Below are 25,227 nucleotides of genomic sequence, written 5' to 3'. Positions count from 1 at the left end.
TTTGTTCATTGTGACTTGAGTATGTTGTCTTTCCTGTGTTGTATAATGCCTTGGGTGTGATAAAAACACTTTATTCTTTAATTCAAATAATCAGTTATTATTGTGATCCCCAGGACCTACCTGGACCAGGCCATGCAGCCTGCCTTCTGGGACCATCTGTTGACCAAACTGGTCCCTCCTGAACCACACCCTGGCCAGTGACCAGATTCAGTAGTTCACTCTTTTAAAAAGGGTTCTAAGAGGGGTCTTTGTTGGGTGAAAAGGTTCTACCTGGAACCATAAAGGGTTCTCCTACAGGGATGAGCCAAATAACTATTTAAGGTTTAAGAGAGCACCTATTTTGTGTACATGTCTAGACAGTGGTATTCTGCTTCCAATGAACTTTGTATGAACTGTGGATACAATGAACAACCGTTATCAACAGCAGAGGGAGACAAAGACCTTCAATCGTATATAGTAAACAGACTTCCATTGTTCAAAATATGTTTTCAAGGAAATACATTCTCATCTAACAATGAAGTTTATGGCTTTGCAAACAAAGGGGGAGGGGAAGAAGAAGAAGTGATCTTGAATGTAGCCTGGTCCCATATCTTTCTGTGCTGTCTTGACAACGTGGTCATGTCACTGACCCATACGATTTGGAATGACACCACAAACAGATCTGAGACCAGGCTATCTTGAATGAGGCTGATTTAATGCCATTGTACACTCTATACAGATCAACACAGAACATCCGGGGAGGTTTTATTGTCCGCCGAAGTAGTACAAATACACATGATTTTATTCTACATTTAATCCCTATACAGTCTGAGGGATGCTCAGTGTCATCATCATAATCATTGTTATTTGTCAGTAAATAACTATTCCTGAAGAGGACTTATAGATATAATGTTGAGGGTTTCTATAACCAGTGGGTTTGTGAACACAGTTCTCTCTCTAGGCAGGTTTGAGTTCCTAGAGAAAAATATATGCTGTCTCTAACTTGCTTTCAAACCAAGGTGCATGAACAGTGGAGCAAACTGGAGATGAGACGATATTCAGCAACTCTTGGTAGGACAATGGAAGATGTTGAAGCAAACTTATATTGTCCTACCAGGAGTTGAGTTCCAAAACATGGCAGTTTGTTCAAGATGTTGTTAAGCGTCAGATCGGTGGTTGGCTCTCTCTTTGTCTCTTTTCATAATCCGCTCCAGCTCAGCCATGACAGTCAGTGGGCCCTCATACTTGTTGGTCTAGATGGCCTTCAGCTTCTCCTGGTAGTTCTTCGGCAAGCCATTCTGCTCCGCCCCCATTAAAATCACCTAGGGCAACCAGAGAACAATCAACATAAAACATTTATAATTTAAACGGAAGTTAAACCATATTAATCAGACAATCACTATTTTCTGTTATCTAACGACAAATAAATGACCATTACAATCCAGAACATCAATAGTAACTGCCCCAAGAATGTGTCTCTCAAATACTGTACCCATCGGACCCCACACTACATAGAGGAACAATGCACTCAGCTCAACCGTATGAGTCTGGTACACACATGACAGAGCACTGCACAAAGCTTCCGTGGTCACGAAGTCCCACTCCACGCCTGTTACATTCGCTGGCTGTTTTTCTCAGACCACTTTGATTATTTAGCTAGAGCTTTTAGATGTGCAATGAACCATGTGGAAACACAGTTTAGTAACTGTTCACATTGTCCATTGCAGTGCATGAGATTGGGTAAATCCTGAATGAATTTATGGATAAATAAAAAATAAATAAAAAATAAAACAAATCCTGTGTTCTTGTGACAGCCAGAATATGAACCTGGAATGTAGTGGTCCAGATGCTTCAGAGAGGGAGGTTTTATTTTGGAGAGGAGCTGTGAGTGAATAGTCCCAAAAAAACCATTGACCTCGGTTGCTGCTCTTTCCCTATTGCCTTTTCAACACAAAGCCATCTGGGAGCTGTCAGTGGCAAACGCCAGAAAAAACACCAAAACGCTGGTATTTTTGCCACCACAGTGAGTGAGTGACAGAGACTCATTCAAGAGGATGATGTCACCCACACTGTCATCCAGAAGTGATGAGTGATGTGTGAATTCCTTTTTCCAATGCTTTAGGTGTGGGTGTTTGATTTGCTGTTGTTCTGGTTATGAATTTGACAATATAGAGTATATTGTTTTATTACAATTCATTTGTTGGTAAATACTTTTTCAGAGACAACTTTCTGCATTTCTATTCATTGTCCCACTGTATATCCATGGAGAGCACCAGTTTCATTAACAACATTCCTCTCTACACTTTGTAAGGTATCTAACGTCTTACAGAGTTCAGTGTCAAGTCCATGTTCTGAAATGTATTTTGAATAAAAGAGATATAACTAGAATGAGAGAGTAAGACAGTGTGTGAGAGAGAGAGAGAGAGAGAGAGAGAGAGGGAGGAAAAGAGTGTAAAAGGAGGTGTGTCACCTTGAGGTACTGTGGCGATGGTGGAGCGTAAACACAGCTGTTCATGATGTAGGTGCGACAGTTGAGCTCTTGGCCCCGAGTCTTCACGTTAACCTCCACAGGGCTGTAGGCCCCAAGTCTCGCGTTCTCCTGGCTGCGCACACACACACACACACACACACACACACACACACACAAATATGAATACACCCAACCACACAACTTTAGAACTGGTTAGAACTAGACCACATCAACCACAATGAAGAAGCACTCAAAATGACACAACAGACCCAGAAATTTTTAAAATATTTTTTTTTAACTAGGCAAGTCAGTTACGAACAAATGATTATTTACAATGATGGCCTACACCGACCAAACCCTGGACGACGCTGGGCCAATAGTGCGCCACCCTATGGGTGAAACAGCCTGGATACAGTAGACACAGTATCTGCCAACTAGGATTAGGTGAACTAGATAAAGGTATCTTACCTGTCTAGAGACTTGAGGTCGGCCACGTTCATCCTCCATACCACTCCCCACACCTCGTCCGCTGGGCTGTTCTCGATGGTCGCCACACCCCCATGCCAGCGGTCACTGGCCAGACCCTTGTAGTTCCCAAATATCAGCTTGTAGTCCTGGAGAGAAGGAGAGATAGAGAGGGTCAGGTTAAGGTCAGGTGTCCTCCCAGGTCCTCCTTATAGTCAGGTCAGGTCGTACCTTGAGTCTGGCCACACAGTGGATGGAAGCGGAGGGGTTCTTGAGCTGGAGCCTTTCCTTCAGTAGGTTGCTGGCAAAGTACAGGAAGGTGTGGATTTCTATGTTGTCATCCATGCTGACAGAGAGGAGGGGCAGAAGGGGGAAGGGCAGGGTGAGGTGGAGGAGGAGTCGAGGGAAGACAAGGAGGTGGAGGAGAGAATAGAGAGAAACCACAGTCAGCAAGAGTGCTTGGAGCAGAGATGCAAGGAGAGGTGCTATTGTGACAGAGATTAAACTCTGCTTCCCCCTCATTTATACCAGCCCTCTCTCCACTCACTGACTCCCCATTCTCATGCTAATCCAACAGGCCTGGCCTGTGCTGTACCCACCACTGCCACACAATACACACAGCCTGCTGGTTGCTGAGCCTTATAGCCTGAGCTGGCTGAGCTCACAGTCACACTGCATTGTCATTCACAGTGTGCTGCAACAAGCCTGCATAGCACTGTCATGTGGGCAGAGAAGTTAGTGATGTGTTGCAGCTGATGCTTTGACAAATAGGCCAATCCATGTTTGCTTGCGTGCATGTCACGGTTTTCTATAGGTGAAAGAGAGTCAGACCAAAATGCGGCGTTGCGATCCATGTTTAATGAAACTGAAGTAAAACACGAATCAATACGAAAAAAAAACAATAAACGAAAACCGAAGCAGCCTAATACTGTTGCAAACTAACACACGATAGACATAGGGACAGGAACAATCACCCACAACCCCCAACACCAAACAGGCTACCTAAATATGGTTCCCAATCAGAGACAATGACTAACACCTGCCTCTGATTGAGAACCATATCAGGCCAAACACAGAAACAGACAAACTAGACACACAACATAGAATGCCCACTCAGATCACACCCTGACCAAACAAAACATATAAACATACAAAGCAAACTATGGTCAGGGTGTGACAGTGCACATGGATTTATGTTTCCACCGCTGATGGTAATCAGGCAAACCTCAATTATCTACAAAGAAATATCATTAGAACTTTGCTTTGAAATTATGTCATTGGCACTGACTGGTGCAGTGGAGGGTAAATGCAGTTTACACACCTTTTTTATTTTGTGCCAAGCTTTATCAATCTTTTGCAGAAAAATGCAATGAAAGTATAGGAAGCATTACTGGTCACGGGAATGGAAGGCTAAACATGGCTGTCCAGTAGGTAACTTTGTGTGCGATCTGACCAAATTCACATAGAAAAGTGAGTTATAGATTGGTAATTCCTATTGAAAGCAAGTCTGATGCACGGTATATCTGTTCTGTGTGCTATTTCTATGCTTCCCATCTTTAAGTTTAGCTTTTGCGTCGTTTTACTTTTGGTTTTGTACACCAGCTTCAAACAGCTGAATATACACTATTTTGGGTTATTGAAAATATATCGGAAACAGCAAAGTTCGTATGGTGATGCAGGTCTAGATGTTGTACACATGAAATTGTGTAATCCCGAAATGTATCTGCAACGTTCTAATTTATTTTGTTGCCACTCTAGCAATACCTCTCCATCCATTCTACAGGTAACTGCCAAACACTTGAGTAAATGAGGGATACAAAGTATATTAAATGCATGGAGTGCTTCCACACAGGAAGTTTCAGAAGCTTACAGAATCTATACCAAGGTGCATTGAAGCTGTTCTGACGGCTCCTGGTGGCCCAACAATGTATTAAGACACTTTATGTTGGCATTTCCTTTATTTTGGCAGTTACCTGTAGCAATATGTTACAATGACAATGGAACAGCTGGATAGGGGAAATGGCTTGAGTTTCACAAACGGGAATATAACATTGCAGATGTACACATGAAATTGTGTCAAACATCTAAAGACCTGTATTTGGGCTCACGAGTGGCACAGTGGTCTAAGGGACAGCATCTCAGTGTAAGAGGCATCACTACAGTCCGTGGTTCGAATCCAGGCTGTATTGTATCCTGCGGTGATTGGGAGTCCCAGAGGGTGATGAATAATTGACCCAGGGCAGGCTGTCATTTTAAATACAAATTTGTTCTTAACTTGCCTAGTTAAAAAAATAAACACTATACTGAGATGTTTGCCATTTCTAAAAGGACATGCGTGGATATGTTTGGTGCCTTTGTTCATGTTTTTTTCTAGGCCCCCATACTACTCAATCAGGATGATGAAGTGATTTGCTATTTGGGGTAAGTTTCTCAAAAACATGAACTCACAAAAAAGGTGGCTGTACCATTCTATAACATTCCATTTACGTCAGAAATAGAGATCTGGTTGTAAAAATATATATTCGTCCTTTAACAGTGATGACCATGAAAACACAAGACTGATTGCTATGTTCAACAAGTATATTATTCTTCCTGCTTTATCTAGCTCTATTTGTGATATTTTACCTTGCCTTGCTAGCTTGATAGGTAATCCATCTCAGATGACATGTCACGACTTCCGCCGAAGTCGGTCCCTCTCCTTGTTCGGGCGGCGTTCGGCGGTCGACGTCACTATGTTGCTTTGTATTTTTGTAATTTTGAGTAAGTACGTTGATTACTCATATCTGCTGTCCTGCGCCTGACTCTCTACACCAGCTACACACAGGGCCATTACATGACATCTGTTATGTGATAAAGATGCAGTCTGGGGTCGTAAGCACTTACACATGTGTAACATATTGTCTGAATAATTGGAATGTATAATATATCATAAAACACATTTTTGCAATTGGTTACATATATGAAATGGATGATTTTATTGTATTTTTGTATTTTATTTGACCTTTATTTAACTAATGATGTAGTACACAATCGAGCACAATTTTTTCCGTGACTGTTTATGGGAGGTGAGCACTACTTTACAAACTTCTGTTTGAAATGATAAAAAACCTTTGGAGCATCACTTTAATTTGCACAAACTGCATTTGAAGAGGCAAAGACGTTTCTGATGAACTGCATGCGCAACTTTTAATGACGTGGACAGAAAATTGGTCTGAATGGATGATGGTAATGACCCCGTTGTACTCATTGCTTGAGCCCATATGGATTGCATAGACTAGCGAAAGATAATTTCTCTGAGCCAGCCTACTGGAATATTTTAACCGCATCCACTCATAACAGCGTTTCGATCACTGATGGAGGGGGAGAAAGAACTAACCAATAGGAAGCAAGCGCCCAGACCACGTCGTACTCTCGCATCCATCCGCAGAGTGGAAAAATCCATCACAAACAGGAGGACCACAACCTGTAATTGTCTGTCTGCGAAGTCTGAAACGTCTGAAACATACATAAACTAAATGTGCTTGAAGGAGAACATTTGATTAAATACTGGAGTTGATTAAAGTATTTTTTTTTGTTTAATTCAAATAATGTTGTGTGCGCAGAACGCCTGATTTCTTTGTGCGATAAAAAGGTAGAATTCTTAATTAAACCTATACTTTGCTTGTTTATCATTCAAGCAGATAGGAAGAGAACACTCCTGGCCAGCGTATACAAAGGTAATATCAATCAGGTTTTTATTGTGATTTATCATTACTAAACTTGAAGAATGCTTCTGTAATATTCAAATATTGATCAAGAGCATTATTGATCAATAAAAATGATATTTTACAGAACTGAGCCTCGGGGCTAGAATATCTTCCACTTGTGTGTCGCTGGTGTTCTTTGATTTATTGTAGCATGTGCAAGTGCATGTGAGAGACATATTAACACGTGAGGGGGTACAATAAAATAAACGTAATGTTGGTTACATTGTGGTGGGGGGTGTTTTAAAGTGGCAACTATCAGTTATAGCTGCTTCATTTAGCCATTTGAATGCATTCACTTATTTCTACATTTCTCTCCTTGTTTTATTTATCATGGTTTGTACACAGTATCATTTTTCTTTTACTGTCTGTCTCTGTCGGTCTGCATTAATTCATTCATCTCACCCTTGTTCCTTCCAACAAACTATTGATATATCCATTATATCCTGCATGGATAAAGCTAGAGACATAAGCATGGACAGCCATGGATGATGTTGCCGGTTTTACTGGAGAACATTCTCAGTCTCATACTCAGGCCCAATCACGTTTGTCCCAAGTTGGGGTGAAGAGGGGTGAGAGAGAGCCCCAGTATGGAGCCAGGGAGTGGTCCAGGGTCGGGGGCTGGAGCCCCTTCCTCCATTCACGTCCTCCAGCTCACAGGGGGGTACAACTGTTCACCAATGGAACTGTGGGATAGTGTGGGTCTGCAAAGTGACTCATTAGTTCTGCTAGACATGTTTGCAAGATTTGACTGGGGTCTGGATGGAATAGCTAGATACTTAAGGAAGGATCCTGCTAAAGTTGTAGCTGGTAGGATATCCAAAGATATTACATGATCCTTGGAAACATTACAGCAGGTTTTGTTTCCAAATGTCAAGTCCATCAATAAACAAGTATAGGTTTATAACTGACCAAGCCTGTTCTTTTTCTATCAGTTGTTAAATGTTTCAGACTTGTAGTCACCCTTTGTCTGCCCTGTCTGTTTATTCCAGTAGATGGCAGTGTTGCGTTTGAAATGGTTACATCCAGTTGATGCAGTATAACATCCACCGTTGGATTAGATAAAATCCCCAATAAAATGAACAAGGGAAAAATAACTCCTTGAAAAAAGATGCTGTTATGATTATAGAATTTTATTATTATTATGGAAATAAAACGTTCACCACAATCAGTCAAACTAGCTGACAAACTCTTACTAACTTAAATCCCTGGTATAGAGCTTTGGACATGTGAAGCCTTAGTGGTGGCAGCATCCTCAATGAAAAGCACTGTGTTGTTGAGTTGAGCCATAAACCTTTCATTTCCATATAGAGAGTTCGGCCAGGTTTTTAAAACGGCTGCCATGTTAGCGCCCGAATAGAACTTAAATCTTGACATTTTGATGATGTAACAATAAGAGAGCGCCTCTGACAATTCCCTATGAAATTACCTGCGTTAAACAAGCAAAACATAGCAGTGAATTTGACAGACGTTGTTATTGATTAGCATTCAATGTGTATCCAAGTCTGTACTGTGTTGTGCTGTCAACAAATTGCATATTTGCTTTCAATGGAAATCTTCATAGGTTTTGAAAACTATCAGAAATGAACAGCACAATGCGGAAGTGTCAAATGATCACTTAGCAACAGCTGTGGAGGAGGAAGTGGTGCTGTCGGAATGTTCAGATATATGGCTCTGGTATTCCGTAGTCCAGTCTTTGCCTTGAAACATTGGTGAATGTGTCAGAACCCCATCCCAAACAAATAATGGAAACAAACAACAATGTCTCAACACAAAAAGGGGAGCTGACATGGTAACCATGGCAAAAATCAGTTCCGGGTGTTTTGTCACCGAGCCGTAGTACACCCTCTGGCCAGACTTTCCCACGCGGGGCGAGCCAAGAGTCATGCTGCCCTGATGGTGTTCCAGACCAATACCATTAGCAGCAGCAACACATGCGACTCAGGTACTATACTTGATCTTAGCCAAAAGGTTGATGCAGTGGCGTGTTGTGGTGTGACTCTCGCCACAGCAAAGAAATGTAAGCAATAAATATTTCATTGTAAATAAACAAGTGTCAAATTGTGAATGAGGGAAAACAAACAATACACTCATTAAGTGTATGCAAATGCTCCCACCTGATGAACCCATCTTGTGACCAGTGTACAAGATTTAAGAGCAGACTGGGCACATTGCTTGGAGAGACAGAACAGCCGTATGTCAAAAACCCATTGAGAGACAAAGACCCATTGAGAGAACTGTTATGTAACGGCGTCTTAACTTTTCAGACAGTCTGTACCGCAACAGTCACTAATTGTCCATTGTTGCCAGGGCTATGGGCCAGCGAGGAGTTGGCTCTCGTTCCTGTAGTGTTCCTGTACTGAGCAGGCATGGGGTCTCTGTTCCTCGCAGCAGCCACAGCGACGCGATGTCAGGACCTGTTAAAGCATTTACCGTCAGAACCCTAACCCAGACGGACTGTGCCTCACTGTGGTGGACGTTTTGTCCAGATCTTTCCGGTCAGATCTGACCCAATCCCAGGCAGCCTCCTTTCTCTGGCCTTTCTGCTTTTTAGTTGGAAGGATGTGACCAGTTGGAAGCTCACCATGGTGCATACAGACCAGTTCTGGGTTACAGACAAGAGGATATGATGTTGACATCCCGCGAGCAGCTCTTGCTAAATTCCACATCTGTCGACAAAACATGTCCCCTCTCCCCCAACCCCTCTCCGATTGTAAATATGCAGGCTGGGTTGCTTTCCTCTACTGCGTTCACTGTCCTTCAGACATTCTCCCTCCTCCCTCCACCCCAATGATCACGCCACACCAGTCCCGTGGGCGTCTTCCTTAACTGTCCAACTAGGACCATTATGAAATCCCAAATAAACACAGCTAATACATCAGAGAGGGGGATGTCATCTGGGACAAATAGCAATGCATTTGTGTTATGTCAGTGGGGAGCAATGGAAAACAGAATTCAGCTCAATTGTACAGCTGCACCCCTCACTGGGAACCCCACTCTGACCCCCGCCCTCCACAGACCCCCAACCCGCCCGTAACCAATCCTGCTGTTCCCTCATACAGCTCCTCCAACATGGTCCCATGGCCTCCCTCCACGAGGCTCCAGTCCCAACTGGACAGCTCCGACCATTAACTCCTGTTGTGTCCCATTCAGGGCTGAGATGTGATGTCTACACCTATCGCTGTCTGAGCAGAGCCCAGTCTCCCACCAAAACGATGGCCACTGCCTCCCTTCCTTCCCTGACAAACTATTCCACCAGCCTCATCTGGGCCGGATTCAACAACAGTTACGTGGGGTGTGCAGCAAGCAGCAAACTGCACGTGCACCCTTCAGGCGACCATTGCACAACCAGTCTAACAACCATCTGAGACCCTGGTTTGAAGTGGATGAGTGGAAGGATTGTCACAGTAGGGATTGGGAAATATATGGTGATAATTGTGTTAGACTTGTTCATAAGCTGTTTGTTTCATTTTCAAGTTTGTCACGTGCACAAGTACAGTGAAATGTATTTTTGCAAGCTCTAAACCCATCATTATCAATGTAGTACTAAAACATAACATAAAGTAGAACAAAAACACAGATAGATGTCATTCTGGAAGGTTCTCCCATCTCCACAGAGGAGCTCTAGAGCAGCCATCAAGTTCTTGGTCACCTACCTGACCAAGGCCTTTCTCCCCCAATTGCGCAGTTTTGCCGGGCCGCCAGTTCTTGGAAGTCTTGGTGTTTCCAAACTTCTTCAATTTAAGAATGATGGAGACCACTATGTTCTTGGGGACCTTCAATGCTGCAAACACTTTTTGATAACAGATCTGTGCCTCGACACAATTCTGTCTCTGGGCTCTACGGACAATTCATTCAACCCCATGGCTTGCTTTTTGCTCTGACATGCATTGTCAACTATGGGACCTTATATAGACAGGTGTCCAATCAATTGAATTTACCACAGGTAGACTCCAATGAAGTTGTAGAAACATCTCAAGGGTGATCAATGGGAACAGGATGCACCTGAGGGCAATTTCAAGTCTCATAACAAAGAGTCTGAATACTTATGTAAGTAAAGTATTTCTGTTTTTTATTTTGTATACATTTGTAAAAATGTAAAAAAAAAATCTGTTTTCACTTTGTGTAGATTGCTGAGGGATTTTTAAAATGTTATATCCATTTTAGAATAAGGCTGTAATTTAACAAAATGTGGAAAATGTCAAGGGGTCTGAATACTTTCCGAAGGCACCATATGTATAGGGTTAAAGTGACGAGGCATCAGGATGTACAATAAACAGCGTATATAAAGACTATATGTGGGGGTGTGTCCGTGTGTGTAGAGTCAGTATAAATGTGTGTACCTGTTGTGTGTATTGGTGTGTCAATGTGAGCGAATGTGTGAGTGTGCATCAAGACCGTACAAAAAAAATACAAGGGTCAACTCAGATAGTCCTAGTAGCTATTTAAAACCTCTTGCCGTTCCGATCCCTTTAGCAGGATCATTTTCGTCTACATCAGGTGAATTGCAGAGCGCCAAATTCAAATTAAATTACAATGAAATCACAAGTGTAATAGACCAAAACACAGTTTAACTTGTTGTTAATCCAGCCGGCATGTCAGATTTCAAAAAGTCTTTATGGTGAAAGCAAACCATGCGATTATGTGAGGACAGCTCTCAGCAGACAAAACATTACAAACAGCTAGCAGCAAAGTAGATTGGTCACAAAAGTCAGAAAAGCAATACAATTAATCACTTACCTTTGATGATCTTCGTATGTTTGCACTCACGAGACTCCCAGTTACCACATAAATGTTTGTTTTGTTCGATAAAGATTCTCTTTATATCCAAAAACCTCCATTTGGTTAAAGCGTTTTGTTCAGTAATCCACATGCTCGTGCGGGCACGATGGGCAGACGAAAATTCCAAATGGTATCCGTAAAGTTCTTAGAAACATGTCAAACGTTTTTTATAATCAATCTTCAGGTTTTTTGTACAATAAATAATCGATAATATTTCAACCGGACGGTAGCCTTTTCAATAGAAGAGAGAATGAAAAGGTCTCGCTCCCGGCGTGCGCGCATGCACAAATCTGAGGACATCTGGCTATCCAATGACGAGATGTGATCATTCACACTCATTTTTCAGAATAAAAGCCTGAAACTATGTCTAAAGACTGTTCACAGCTTGTGGAAGCCATAGGGAAAGGAATCTAGTTGATATCCCTTTAAATGGAGGATAGGCTTGCAATGGAACAGAGTAGTTTCAGGAAAACAGCCCTTCCTGGATGGATTTTCCTCAGGTTTTCGCCTGCCATATCAGTTATGTTATACTCACAGACACTATGTTGACAGTTTTGGAAACTTCAGAGTGTTTTCTATCCTAATCTGCCAATAATATGCATATTCTAGCTTCTGGGTCTGATAAATAGGCCGGAGAAATGGGCCTGAGAAATAGGCAGTTTACTTTGGGCACGTTTTTCATCCAAACATCAAAATACTGCCCCCTAGCCTAAATAGCTATTTAACAGTCTTAAAGCTTGGGGATAGAAGTGTTTTAGGGGTCTATTGTCACACCCTGATCTGTTTCACCTGTCTTTGTGATTGTCTCCACCCACCTCCAGGTTTCAGCTGTTTTCCTCATTAGTCCCTGGGTACTTATTCCTGTGTTCCCTGCTTGTCTGTTGCAGGTTTGTCAAGTCAACCTGGGTGTTATTCCGTTCGCCTGCTTTCCTTTGCTCTGTTTTTGCTAGTCCTCCCGGTTGTGACCCTTGCCTGTCTGGACTCTGAACCCACCTGCATCAGTGGATGCATGGTGGCAAGGTGAGAGGGGGTTTCAGGGAAATCTGCAGATAGACACAAGACCAGCGAGGACATACCCCTGGAGGACATTGTCTCCGTTCTCTGTTCTTTTGGTTCTATCTTTCATCCTTTATTTGTACTGTATCGTCACTGTGTGTATATTCACACATTTTTTTTGCTGTCTCTCATCTCTCACGGTTCTTTTTTTCCTTTGCTTTTTAATTTAAATGCAATAAAACTGTAATGGAAATCTCCCTTTTTAGGTAGAATAATGTGCCTTGACTTCTTACAGAAAACAGCTATTTGAATCATTGATACCTTAACACTGGTTGTGCTGTTTTTGCATATCTGTCTCCAGTACTATATTACAAGTTATATGAACAGTAAAAAGGAAAATAAATACATTATTTCCAGCACTGAATCTTGTACTGTGAAATCCATTGTACAAAAGTAAACACATGCTATCTGAAGCCTACCCTAAGGAATACAAAAGGTATTGGCGATGGTCCACTACCTCTATGACAGGCTTATAAACTCTTGTTTTTAAGAAGAGCTGGGAAAATCAAACATTCACCTGGGTTATGTAAACTCTCTAGCCTATGCCTACCTATTAAAACATTAGGCCCTCCCTCTCAAGTAGGGGTACCTCATTAGAATGGGCAAGCGTTCTATAAACTCCATGCTATTTCTTCAGCCATTGCAAATGTGTCTGACTCGAACAGCCTCCTGTTGACACACTTTCCCTGTTTCCCATAGGACGCTGTCATTGGATTTGTTCTATTATCCAGACAGGAGTGCCATTCCTACTCCCAGTACTTCAGACTTAGGCTTGCTGACTGTCAAGGTTGTCCACCGGCACCGCACTGCCACCGTCTCGACCGGACCTGAACATTGGCTTGATTGTGTGCTCAGGACTCAACGATGGGGAAGGACGCCGCAAGAGCAGAGTGGGACAATCCCATGCAATTTGTCCTGGCGTGTGTATCATACGCGGTTGGACTGGGAAATGTGTGGCGATTTCCATACTTGTGTCAAATGCATGGCGGGGGTAAGCAATATTTATTTGTTTAGGTGCAGCGCATAGCCTAATTTAGGGTTTAATCCATAATATATTGTACATTTAGGCCTACAGTTATTTTTGATTAAATATCGAACTGCAATATTTGACACTGTGTAAAATTAATGAATACAATTAGTGTTTACTGATTAAACGTGATAATGTAGGCTATATGAATAGCCAGTCAGTGTCCAATTTATTCACCTTTATCCATGCGCAATGACACACTGATCTTGTGCGATTGTAGAATGGGTTAGTTATTATTTTACCCTGGGTGAAACGTTATCAGTTTATTATTAATTTACAGGGAATCGGAACGATTACTATATTGGTTAGCGTCAGTCAGCTTGTTAAACATTTCTAGTGAGTGAAGGTGTTACTGTGCAGTCTTTTGTTTTCTTCCTCTAAAAGTTAGTGGTGCAGGAAATGTGCAATGTTTTTTAAATGATCTCACGTAGTTGTTAGTTCAATTCATATTTTTCATATTCCTCCCCATAAGTCACTGAGAACAGTTAGTCCACTCAAAAACAGAGGCTATGCATGTACCAAAGCGCATACATAAAGGGGCTTTCAAAGCGCGCGCATAAAAGTACTTTCCACTCTAAAGTTTGGATTGATACGGAGCCAATTTTAACCCTTAACGCGCCCAGTTGTTTGTCACAGAATAACAATGGATCAACATTTGCTTTTGCATTTCGCTTGTAATGGTCTCAACTGATTGCAAAGTTTTACAATTAGTATCCCAACAGTCAACAGGTGTTTATGTTGTGTTGTTCCATTTGTAGATTCCTAGAAAATGTTCACATACAAAGACTCGTTGAGGCTTCGGTTGCTTTAAGGCCAATATGTCCAATCCATAAATACAGGCGTGGTATGCTAGTATAGTTGTTCTGTATTTATTATTGTAGAGTTTTTGCCTTAATGTAACTGTCCAGTAACAAAATAAATGTGAAAGTTCATATTCTGTTAACTCATACCCAAATAATATTGTCTCACCCTATAATCGTATTTGTGTCCAAAGCATAAATTGAATAAAATACACTTCAAAAACCCAAACGTGTATCTCAAACAGACAGTTTAAAAAATGTTGGCTATTTCAAATCAATCAAATCAACAACAGAAAATGTCACATGCTTCGTAAACAACAGGTGTAGTCTAAAGGTGAAATATTTACGGGCCGTTCCCAACAATGCAGAGTAATAAACAAGGAATAAATACACAATGAATAACAATAACTTGGCTATATACACTAGGTACCAGTACCGAGTCGATGTGCAGGGTTACGAGGTAATTACGATAGATACTGTATGTACATATAGGTAGGGGTAAAGTGACTAAGCAACAGGATAGATCATAAACAGTAGCAGCAGCGTATGTGATGAGTCAAAATAGTTAGTAAAAAGAGGGTCAGTGCAGATAGTCTGGGTAGCTATTTGGTTAACTATTTAGTAGTCCTATGGCTTGGGGGTCGAAGCAGGATCCTGTTGGTTCCAGACTTGATACATCGGTACCGCTTGCCGTGCGGTAGAGTCTTCTGACACCACCTGGTATAGATGTCAGGAAGCTCGTCCCCAGTGATATACTGGGCCGTAAGCATTACCCTCTGCAGGGCCTTGCAGTCAGATGCTAAGCAGTTGCCATACCAAATGGTGATTCAGCCAGTCAAGATGCTCTCAACTGTGCAGCTATATAACCTTTTGAGGATCTGAGGGCCCATGCCAAATCTTTTCAGACTTCTGAGGGGGAAGAGGCATTGTCTGCTGTGTTGAACCATGTTAATTCCTTAGTGATGTGGACACAGAGGAACTTCAAACTTTTGACCCGCTCCACTACAGCCACTTCGATGTGGATGGGGGCATGCTCAGCCCTACATGTCCTGTAGTCCACAATCAGCTCATTTTTGAGGTGGTTGTCTTGGCACCATACTGCCAGGTCACTGACCTTCTCTCTATAGGCAGTCTCATCATTATTGGTGATCAGGCCTATCACCTATCGCCCGTCAGGAATTTCAGAGTCCAGTTTCAGAGGGAGGTGTTCAGTCCCAGGGTCCTGAGCTTATTGATGAGCTTGTTAAGGCTCTATTGTGTTGAACGCTGAGCTGTGGTCAATGAAAAACATTCTCACATAGGTTTTCCTCTTGTCCAGGTGGGAGAGGGCAGTGTGGAGTGGGTCTAGGGTGTCTGGGATGATGGTGTTTATGTGAGCCATTCAAAGCATTTCATGGCTACAGATGTGAGTGCTACAGGGCAATAGTAATTTAAACACGTTACCTTGGCGTTTTTGGGCACAGGGACTATGGTGCTCTGCTTGAAACATGTAGGTATTACAGACTGGGTCAGAGAGAGGTTGAAAATGTCTGTGAAGTCACCCGCCAGCTGGTCAGTGCATGCTCTGAGTAAGCGTCCTGGTAATCCTTTCTGGCCCTGCGGCTTTTTGAATGTTAGCCTGTTTAAAGGTCACATCGCCTATGGAGAACGAGAAAACAGTGATGCTCTCATGACTGGTTCAGTGTTGCTTGCTTCGAAGTGAGCATAGAAGGCATTTAGCTTGCTGGTAGACTCGCGTCACTGGGCAGCTCACGGCTGGGTTTCCCTTAGTAATCCTTGTTAGTTTGCAAACCCTGCCACATATGACGAGCATCAGAGCCAACGTAGTAGGATTTGATCTTAGTCCTGTATTGACACTTGGCCTATTTGATGGCTCAACAGATGTTGTAGCGGGATTTCTTATAAGCATAGTGTCCCGCTTCTTGAAGCGACAGCTCTAGCCTTTTGTTCAGTGCAGATGTTGCCTGTTAGCCATGGATTTTGGTTGGGAAATGTACCTACGGTCACTGTGGGGATGACGTTGTTGAAGCACTTATTAATGAAGCCAGTGACTGATGTGGTAATCTCCTCAATGTTATTGGATGAATCCCGGAACATATTCCAGTCTGTGCTTGCGAAGCAACCCCTGTAGCTTAGCATCCGCTTCATCGGGCCACTTCTGTATTGAGTGAATCACTGGTACTTCCTGTTTGAGTTTTCGCTTGTAAGCAGGAATACTGAGGATAGAGATGCGGTCAGATTTGCCATAGGGAGGGCAAGGGAGAGTCTTGAATGCGTTTCTGTGTGTGGAGTAAAGGTGACCTAGAGTTTTGTTGACTGTAGTTGCACAGGTTACATGATGGTAAAAATGAGTCAAAACTCTAGGTTTCCCTGCATTCAAATTCCCTGCCACGAGAAGCACCCTTTCTGGATGTGGATTTTCTATACAGCGTGTTGAGTGCGTTTTAGTGCGATCTTAGTGCCAGCATCAGTTTGTGGTGTATGATTTCATACTACGGAGGAGGATGAGATGGCCAATCAGCGGTCTAGAGGGGCATGAGCTGGCCAATCAGTGATCTACTCGTATTAATATTTTGAATGACCGGTATACACCCACAACATTCTGTTGTTGGTGTATGCCCACACCACAGGAGGTTGGTGGCACCTTAATTGGGGAGGACTGGCTCGTGGTAATGGCTGGAGTGGAATGAGTGGACTGGTATCAAATACCATTCCATTTGCTCTGTTCCAGCCATTATTATGAGCCGTCCTCTCCTTAGCAGCCTCCACTGGCCCACACCATTCCAACACAGAAAAGCTGCTTTTTAACATACCTAATTACAATTTTTGGAAGGTAAACTGTTTCACTCATATTATAAGTAATTGAAGAGTTTCCTTCCAAAATGCTATATTTTTTTTTCAGAAATGTTGGTAAATTAGGTCTTATTGTTTAATCAATGATCTTATGAAAGACATTAGTGTGTTATTTCACCATCTAATTAGGGCATGGGCTTGTTCATTGACAGACATGTATTTGTTTAAAATCACTTGGTTTCATTTCACAAATAACCATGTTTTTTTGCAACACTTGAGAAATAAGTACTACTGCTGGGTTTTATACAGTTAAATGTGACAAATAACTAAATGTTTATTAAAGAACTGTACAAATTATACATTTGTAAAATCAATATTATATTTTTTTTAATAAAAAATGAATCGCTATAGTAATGTGAGATCTGTATGTAAAATATTTACATTTGACGTTTTAGTCATTTAGCAGATACTCTTATCTTATCCAGAGTGGCAGTTAGTGCATTAAGATAGGTGAGACAGCCATATATCACTGTCATATATACAGGATACGAACATTCCATTCCAGCTAAACAGTGGATACATGGTGTTTTGCAAAAAAATAATAACATTTGAATATACATCCAAAATATATGAATAGAAAATCTGACAACAGTAATATTTCACACACGGATGAAGGTACCCATAAGCAATCATTTTTTTGGTGAAAAAACACAAATATGAAAAATGTGGGGATATAGCCTTTTGGAACTAAAGTTCAATTATAGGTCATATTTAAATGAATTCTGGAAACACTGGACAGTAACATTAAGGCAATGCCCCACCAACTTGACACTGACAGAGATAAGATGAGGGAAGAAAAATACACTTGAATTACCTCATGAAATGGTATACCTTTGTTATTCTACCATGTAAATTGCTCTACCCTTGCATATCCCTATGAGGCTCTGGTTTAGGAGAACCTATTTAATACTAACAATCTACAGCAAGCTTACACCTAATGACAGGACTTCAAGCATACAGTAATCAATATGACATGTAGGAAAACAGTACATCATGAGCGTTGACAAATGACAGGAAGTCCCAAAAATCCTATAAAATGTCATGTCCCTCTCATTGTTAACAGATCACAACGTAAAACAGAAAGATGGGACATTAGAGGTTAGGGGTCTTACATTATACACATTGAGGCCCCCCTTAAGTTATATATTATGTTACCATTGCGTTGTGCATGATTTATTTTACAGTGTTCAAAAAATGATTTGTCATAGTGTAAATAATCACCTGATACACATCACAATAACGTGATTTTACAATCGTGTATTTCTTGTGCAACAACTTGAGGAATCTGAGATGACAGTACAGGAAAAGCTATTTATTCCAATATATTCAACTATTTCAACTTCCGTCTAATCCTTATCCGATTATACATGCTGTTTCTGTGTGACCACTCATTCGCAAGGGTTCATTACAGTCAAGGGAAGGTAGCATGAAGAATCTGAGAGCTAGAAGCATGGAATCTTCCATCTAACTGCTAAATTATGGACAATGGCATGCTTTTTAATATCATTATGTTCACCCACTGAATGAATGAATTAATTAATTAAAAATTGAATGGACGGATGGATGAGTAAATTAATGAACGGGTGAATTAATGAATCCCAAAATAGTTCCAATGGTTGAGCCTTCTCTAAACTCTCTTTGACTTTGTGTTTGTGTCACTGAGCATGTCCCCTTGCTCCCCTGTCCCTCCTCACCCCTGCCCCCTTCACTGTCTGCCCCACTGCCTGCTTACTGTAATTACTGTCGACGACTCAGACTAGCAGACTGGAAATCACAGTAGACAGGTCACTTTGCTTTCAGTCCCATGGGTCATGGGGTGACCCAGGCCAGACTGTGTTTTTGTGATTGTCATGAATACTGAGAAAGTCAGAGAGAACAGAACCCAGTAGAAACATGAATAAAGCTTTGTTTAGATGTTAGACCCTGCACTGCACTGCACCCTTTCTTTCCATAAATATATAGGTTAGAAGAAAAATACAACAGAATACAAGGACCAAGGCCACATTCATTATGTAAATGAAATAGAACTATTAAGAATGAGAACACATTTTCTGGGTGTCATATGAATCTGAAGCTCAGTGCATCACCTTATAGGTCATGTGTGTGTTTTTATCTCTGCTACTGCAGGTCTTTTGAATGGTCAAATATACTGTATGTGTGTCCTTTTTCTGTCCTCAGGTGGGTTCCTGATCCCATACCTGCTTATGCTGGTCCTGTTGGGGGTACCCCTGTTCTACATGGAGTTAGCCATCGGCCAGAAGATGCGTCTGGGCAGCATTGGAGCATGGAGAGCTATTAACCCCTATCTGGGGGGAGTGGGTGAGTACTAAATATACAGTACCAGTCTATAGTTTGGACACACCTACTCATTCAAGGGTTTTTCTTTATTTTTACTATTTTCTACTGTAACGATGTGCGCTGAGAGTTGGGAAGCAAGTTCAGGGAGTGAGTGTTTTAATAAATAAACGCAACGTAAAACAAGTAACACAAACAACACACAGACATGACACTGGAACAGAATCAATAACGCCCGGGGAAGGAACCAAACGGAGTGACATACGTATATATGGAAGGTAATAAGGGAGGTGATGGAGTCCAGGTGCGCGTAACGATGGTGACAAGTGTGCGTCATAACGAGCAGCCTGGTGACCTAGAGGCCGGAGAGGGAGCACACTAGTGAACACTATAATAGTGAAGACATCAAAACTATGAAATAACACATATGGAATCATGTAGTAACCAAAAACGTATGAAATAAAATATTGAAAGTAGCCAACCTTTGTCTTGATGACAACTTTGCACACTCTTGGCATTCTCTCAACTATCTTCACCTGGAATGCTTTTCCAACAGTCTTGAAGGAGTTCCCACATATGCTGAGCACTTGTTGGTTGCTTTTCCTTCACCCTGCAGTCCAACTCATCCCAAACCATCTCAATTGGGTTGAGGTCAGGTGATTGTGGAGACCAGGTCATCTGATGCATCACCCTCCTTCTTGGTCAAATAGCCCTTACACAGCGTGGGGGTGTGTTTTGGGTCACTGTCCTGTTGAAAAACAAATGATAGTCCCACTAAGCGCAAACCAGATGGGAAGGCGATGCTGGTTAAGTGTGCCATGAATTCTAAATAAATCACACACAGTGTCACAAGCAAAGCACCCCCACACCTCCTACTCCATGCTTTACGGTGGGAACCACACATGCGGAGATCATCCGTTCCACAAAGAAATCCACAAATTAACTTTTAACAAGGCACACCTGTTAATTGAAATGCATTCCAGGTGACTACCTCATTAATCTGGTTGAGAGAATGTCAAGAGTCTACAAATGTGTCATCAAGGCAAAGGGTGGCCACTTTGAAGAATCTCAAAAATGAAATATATTTTGATTTGTTTAACACTTTTGTCACGCCCTGACCTACTACACCATAGAGAAACAAAGGCTCTCTATGGTCAGGGCGTGACAAAAGTGTAACTGGGGGGTATTCTAGTTTATTATTTCTATGTGGGGTTCTAGTTTATTATTTCTATGTTGGTAATTTGTATGATTCCCAATTAGAGGCAGCTGGTAATCATTGTCTCTAATTGGGGATCATATTTAGGTAGCATTTTTCCCACCTTATTTTGTGTTTTGTCATGTTTCGTTGTTAGTTTATTGATTTATTTGTTTTTGCTAAGTTTCACTTTATTAATAAATTATGTGGAACTCAACATCCGCTGTGCCTTGGTCCGTCTCTCCACACGTATGTGACAGAATAACCCACCAACAAAGGACCAAGCCGCGTGAAAAGGAGGTAAAGAAGTTTTAGACTTGGGAGGACATGAGAGGACACGAGACCCTTCCTTGGTGGGGAGTCGGCAAGGAGCATGGAAGGACAGCGGGGACCAAGGCTACAGAAACCCCAAGACATTTTGGGGGGAGGCACATGAAGCTGTCGGCGGAGCCAAGGAGTGACCCAGAGCCAGTCTGGGAGAAGAGGGAGAAACTGGAGGAGAGAGAACGGAGAGAGTTGTTGAGTTGGTGGAGGATGCACGACATTTGCCCTAAGGAGAGTGTTATCAGTTTAATGCCACCTGAGTCAGCTCTCCGTACTCGTCCTGAGGAGCGTGCTATCAGTCTGGTAAAATCTGTGCCAGCTCCACGCACCAGGTCTCCAGTACGCATTCACAGCCTAGTACGTCCTGTGCCAGCTCCTCGCACTTGCCGTGCAAAGTGTGTCATCGAACCAGTACAATTGATGCCGGCTATACGCACCAGGTCTCCAGTGCGCCTTCACAGCCCAGTACGTCCTATGCCAGCTCCTCGCACCGCCCTGAAGTGTGTGTCACCAGTCCGGTGCCACCTGTGCCGGCTCCACGCACCAGGCCTCCAGTGCACCTCCCCAGTCCGGTACGTCCTGTGCCAGTTCCACGCACTCGCCTTGAAGTGCGTGTCACCAGTCTGGTGCCAACTTTGCCGGCTCCAAGCACTAGGCCTCCAGTGCGTATTCCCAGTCCAGAGCTTCCGGCGGCGGTTCACAGTCCAGAGCTTCTGGCGACGGTTCACAGTTCAGAGCTTCCGGCGACGGTTTCCAGTCCAGAGCTTCTGACGACGGTTCACAGTCCAGAGCTTCCGGCGACGGTTTCCAGTCCAGAGCTTCCGGCGACTGTTTCCAGTCCAGAGCTTCCTGCGACGGTCCACAGTCCGGAACCTCCTACTACGGTCCACAGTCCGGAACCTCCAGCGACGGTCTACAGTCCAGAACATCCTGCGACGGTCCACAGTCCGGAACCTCCTGCGACGGTCCACAGTCCGGGACCTCCTGCGACGGTCCACAGTCCTTTTTGCCTTTTCATTTTTTTCTTTATGACTTTTTATAATATTTTTGGGGACAGTAGACACTGCACATAGAGTGCTACACATGTATGGGTGCACACTGCCATTGAATAAAGTACATACATTTGCCTTTAATTTATCACATTACACACGTTTTAAAAAATGGTTTTGTTACATTTAGGCCAGTACTTTTATGTAAAATGTACAGTATCGGGAAGCTACTCTAAAAATATAGTTTATAGTTTAAGCTACCAATTTCTTCACACTGGAAGAAAATATATATAGTATATATAGTAGTTTACTTAACTAAAGTTACTTTGAAAAAGTAACTACATACAAATTATCATACGTAAATCTAAAATGTCATTGACTTCAAATTGCAAGAAACAGATCACTTTGGGGTCATATGTTAACAAAATGTGTAATTTAGCTTATTAAACACAAAAACTATGCTTCAAGTGAGAATTAGGCAGGTCTAACTGAAAAAGAAAGGAAAGTATTGCCTACATATTGTCTATTCTTTTTGCAAAAAATGTAGTATGTAATTTGTGTAGTTAACTACACCTCTACATGGCAACAAAGTAATTAACTAGAGGGTTCTACATGGAACCCAAATGGGTTCTACTTGGAACTAAAAAGGGTTCAAGCTGCAACCAAAAAGAGTTCTGCTATGGGGACATCCGAAGAACCCTAAAGTGTAAGCTACTGTAAAATGTAATTAAATGAATAGTTGAAAAACATGTCGTTTACTTCTTCCCAACACTGCAAATGTATTTCAACAACCTAATAAAAGTATCCTTATCAAAGATGCAAATTAGATAATATCTGCTTATAGTTTAAATGTATCTGTTCCTCTCTGCTGGTTCCAGGTCTGGCCAGTGTTGTGACCTCCATGTACCTATGTCTCTATTACAACGTCATCAATGCATGGAGTTTCTGGTACCTCTTTCATTCATTCCAGGTTAGTTCCAGTCTCACAATGGCAAAATTATCTTTATTTTCAATAGAGCAATTCGTAGTATTTGACCTTCATTCAGATGTATGATGCGATCATAAAATGTAGACGATCTTCAATAACTTGTTACAATCTTATTACCAGATGTATCAACAGGCGCTTTGAGGACACACTATTGGTCCTGTGCAGACTGTTTTGTTTGGAATCTTAGAAGATATGGTTCATTGCTCTAGTGCTATCTATAATGTCCTGTGCCTGACCTGACCTGTGCTGTTTCCTCCCACTCTGCCCCAGTCGGTCCTGCCATGGGCAGAGTGCCCGGTTAACAGCAACCTGACCGGCCATGTGGAGGAGTGTGTGCGGGCCACGCCCACCCAGTACTTCTTCTACAGAGAGACCCTGGACATCTCCGGGTCCATTGAGGAGAACGGAGGGATTCACATGGGACAGGCACTCTGCCTCCTGCTGGCCTGGATGATTGTCTACCTGTTTATCGTCAAGGGGGTCAAGTCCACCGGGAAGGTGAGAGGTCAGAGATCAGCTCGGTAATGATGGACAGATTCAAGACAGTTATGGTACCCTTATGTCATGCTAGCTGAAGATCTAGTGGACATAGGTCACTATCGTCTCCTGTGTCATACAGGCAACTGCCAAAATAAAGGAAACACCAACATAAAGTGTCTTAATAGGTTATTGGGTCACCACGAGCCAGAACAGCGTCAATGCACATTGACATAGATTCTATAAGTGTCTGGAACTCTATCGGAGGGATGCAACACCATTCTTCCATGAGAAATTCCATTATTTGGTGTTTTGTTGCTGGTGGTGAAAACGCTCTTGCAGGCACCGCTCCAGAATCTCCCATAAGTGTTAAATTGGGTTGAGATCTGGTGAATAAGATGGCCATGGTATATGGTTTACATCGTTTTCATGCTCATCAGACTATTCAGTGCCACCTCATGCCCTGTGAATGGGGGCATTGCCATCCTATGTGGGCATAGCCATGGTATCCAAAATAATGGCCTGCCCAGCATTTTTATACATGACCCTAAGCATGATGGGAAGTAAATTGCTTAATTAACTCAGCTGCTTTCAGTATACTTTGTATCCCTCATTTAGTCAAGTGTTTCCTTTATTTTGACAGTTACCTGTATTTTCACTGAGCAGAGGAAAACAGTCAGCTGAGAGGTGACCTCGATAGCAAAGGAAAGGGTCAAGAAAGTTATTTGTAATGGCGAGACATGGTACAAACAGTTCAATATTCCAAATGGTCAGATAGTTGTCCATCAAGGCATGGCGAATAAAACAGTCAAAGTTTGTGGCTGCAGTTTGCCAACTCAGAATTATGGAGCAGGGAAAGGGGAAGCAGATCCAATGGATCTTTACTGAACTGAGGAAAACATCAGCTGGGAGAGTGAGAGAAAACCTTAGCCTACTTTATTACATAACTATGTAGAGTGGGAGTCTCTGAGGAGACAAGCCAGGGTGAAAGTAAAGGATACCGTGTCAACACAGACAGAGAACTGTTTTCTGGTCTGCTGTTCACCTTGCATTCATGGCAGAACTTGTGTTATGGGCAGGCCCCAGGGGTCTAGCACGCCCTGCCGTACCTCCTTGCCCGTCCAAATTAAAAATTTAAATATGAAAGATTTATTTGACCGAGATGCGCACAGACACAAAGACGCATCAATCTCAGATAAAGCATCCGAGCGAGCGAAACAGCACCCCTCTGTCTCCTTATGTGTAGACCATGTATCTGATGCTCTCTGGACAAAAGGAGTATGGCATGCCTTACTTTTTCTGGCCAGACAGCATCAGATACATCTGCTACATTTTTACATTCCATTTTTACATTTTTGTAATTTAGCAGACACTCTTATCCAGGGTGCTCATTCTTGACAAAATCTGTCCTGAATAAGCCCAATGCGTTTCTATAGTCATAATATGCAGACCTAAGCTTGTAACCTACATTCCTTTGGCTGAACGACTCGCATAGTTAGTGTGGAGAAATGAGAATCTCGTCATTATATACAAATCTCTGATTTCAGCCACTTGCGAATTAGAAAGGAGTTGGTGGGTGCACAGTGCACTGTTCAGATGCTGGCTTCCCCTAAAGTAAATTGATGTTTTGCCAAAATTACATAAATATTCCTGTCTAAATACAATCATTCAAAATACTTTACCAGAGAAATTGACTTAGCCACAGAGGATCATTAAGTTCTTCATTTAAAAAAAATATGTCTGTGGATTGTTTCCAATCACAAGTGCGTAGGCCTATGCCTATT

General features: G+C 42.2%; 2 protein-coding genes across 2 annotated transcripts in view; one reads left to right on the top strand and one right to left on the bottom strand.

The window, feature by feature from the left end:
* Positions 1-654: 654 nt before the first annotated feature.
* Positions 655-13,176, bottom strand: LOC135520418 (gamma-glutamylcyclotransferase-like). Its single transcript, XM_064945972.1, has 5 exons — positions 13,085-13,176; positions 3,146-3,260; positions 2,918-3,063; positions 2,450-2,582; positions 655-1,301 (listed from the first exon to the last, which is right to left on the bottom strand). The coding sequence occupies exons 1-5, from the start codon at positions 13,117-13,119 to the stop codon at positions 1,233-1,235; spliced, it is 498 nt and encodes a 165-aa protein (XP_064802044.1). The 5' UTR covers positions 13,120-13,176; the 3' UTR covers positions 655-1,232.
* LOC135520417 (sodium- and chloride-dependent transporter XTRP3A-like) overlaps positions 13,138-25,227 on the top strand; it is a 26,124-nt gene continuing 14,034 nt past the window's right edge. Inside the window, exons 1-4 of the mRNA XM_064945971.1 lie at positions 13,138-13,486; positions 19,354-19,494; positions 22,857-22,948; positions 23,237-23,464. Coding sequence (XP_064802043.1) covers positions 13,360-13,486; positions 19,354-19,494; positions 22,857-22,948; positions 23,237-23,464 — 588 coding nt within the window. The 5' untranslated portion in view covers positions 13,138-13,359. The remainder of the gene's footprint in view (positions 13,487-19,353; positions 19,495-22,856; positions 22,949-23,236; positions 23,465-25,227) is intronic.

The sequence above is a fragment of the Oncorhynchus masou genome, chromosome 29 (genome assembly GCF_036934945.1).
Source record: "Oncorhynchus masou masou isolate Uvic2021 chromosome 29, UVic_Omas_1.1, whole genome shotgun sequence".
NCBI lineage: Eukaryota > Metazoa > Chordata > Actinopteri > Salmoniformes > Salmonidae > Oncorhynchus > Oncorhynchus masou.
This window is presented reverse-complemented; position numbering and strand designations above follow the sequence as displayed.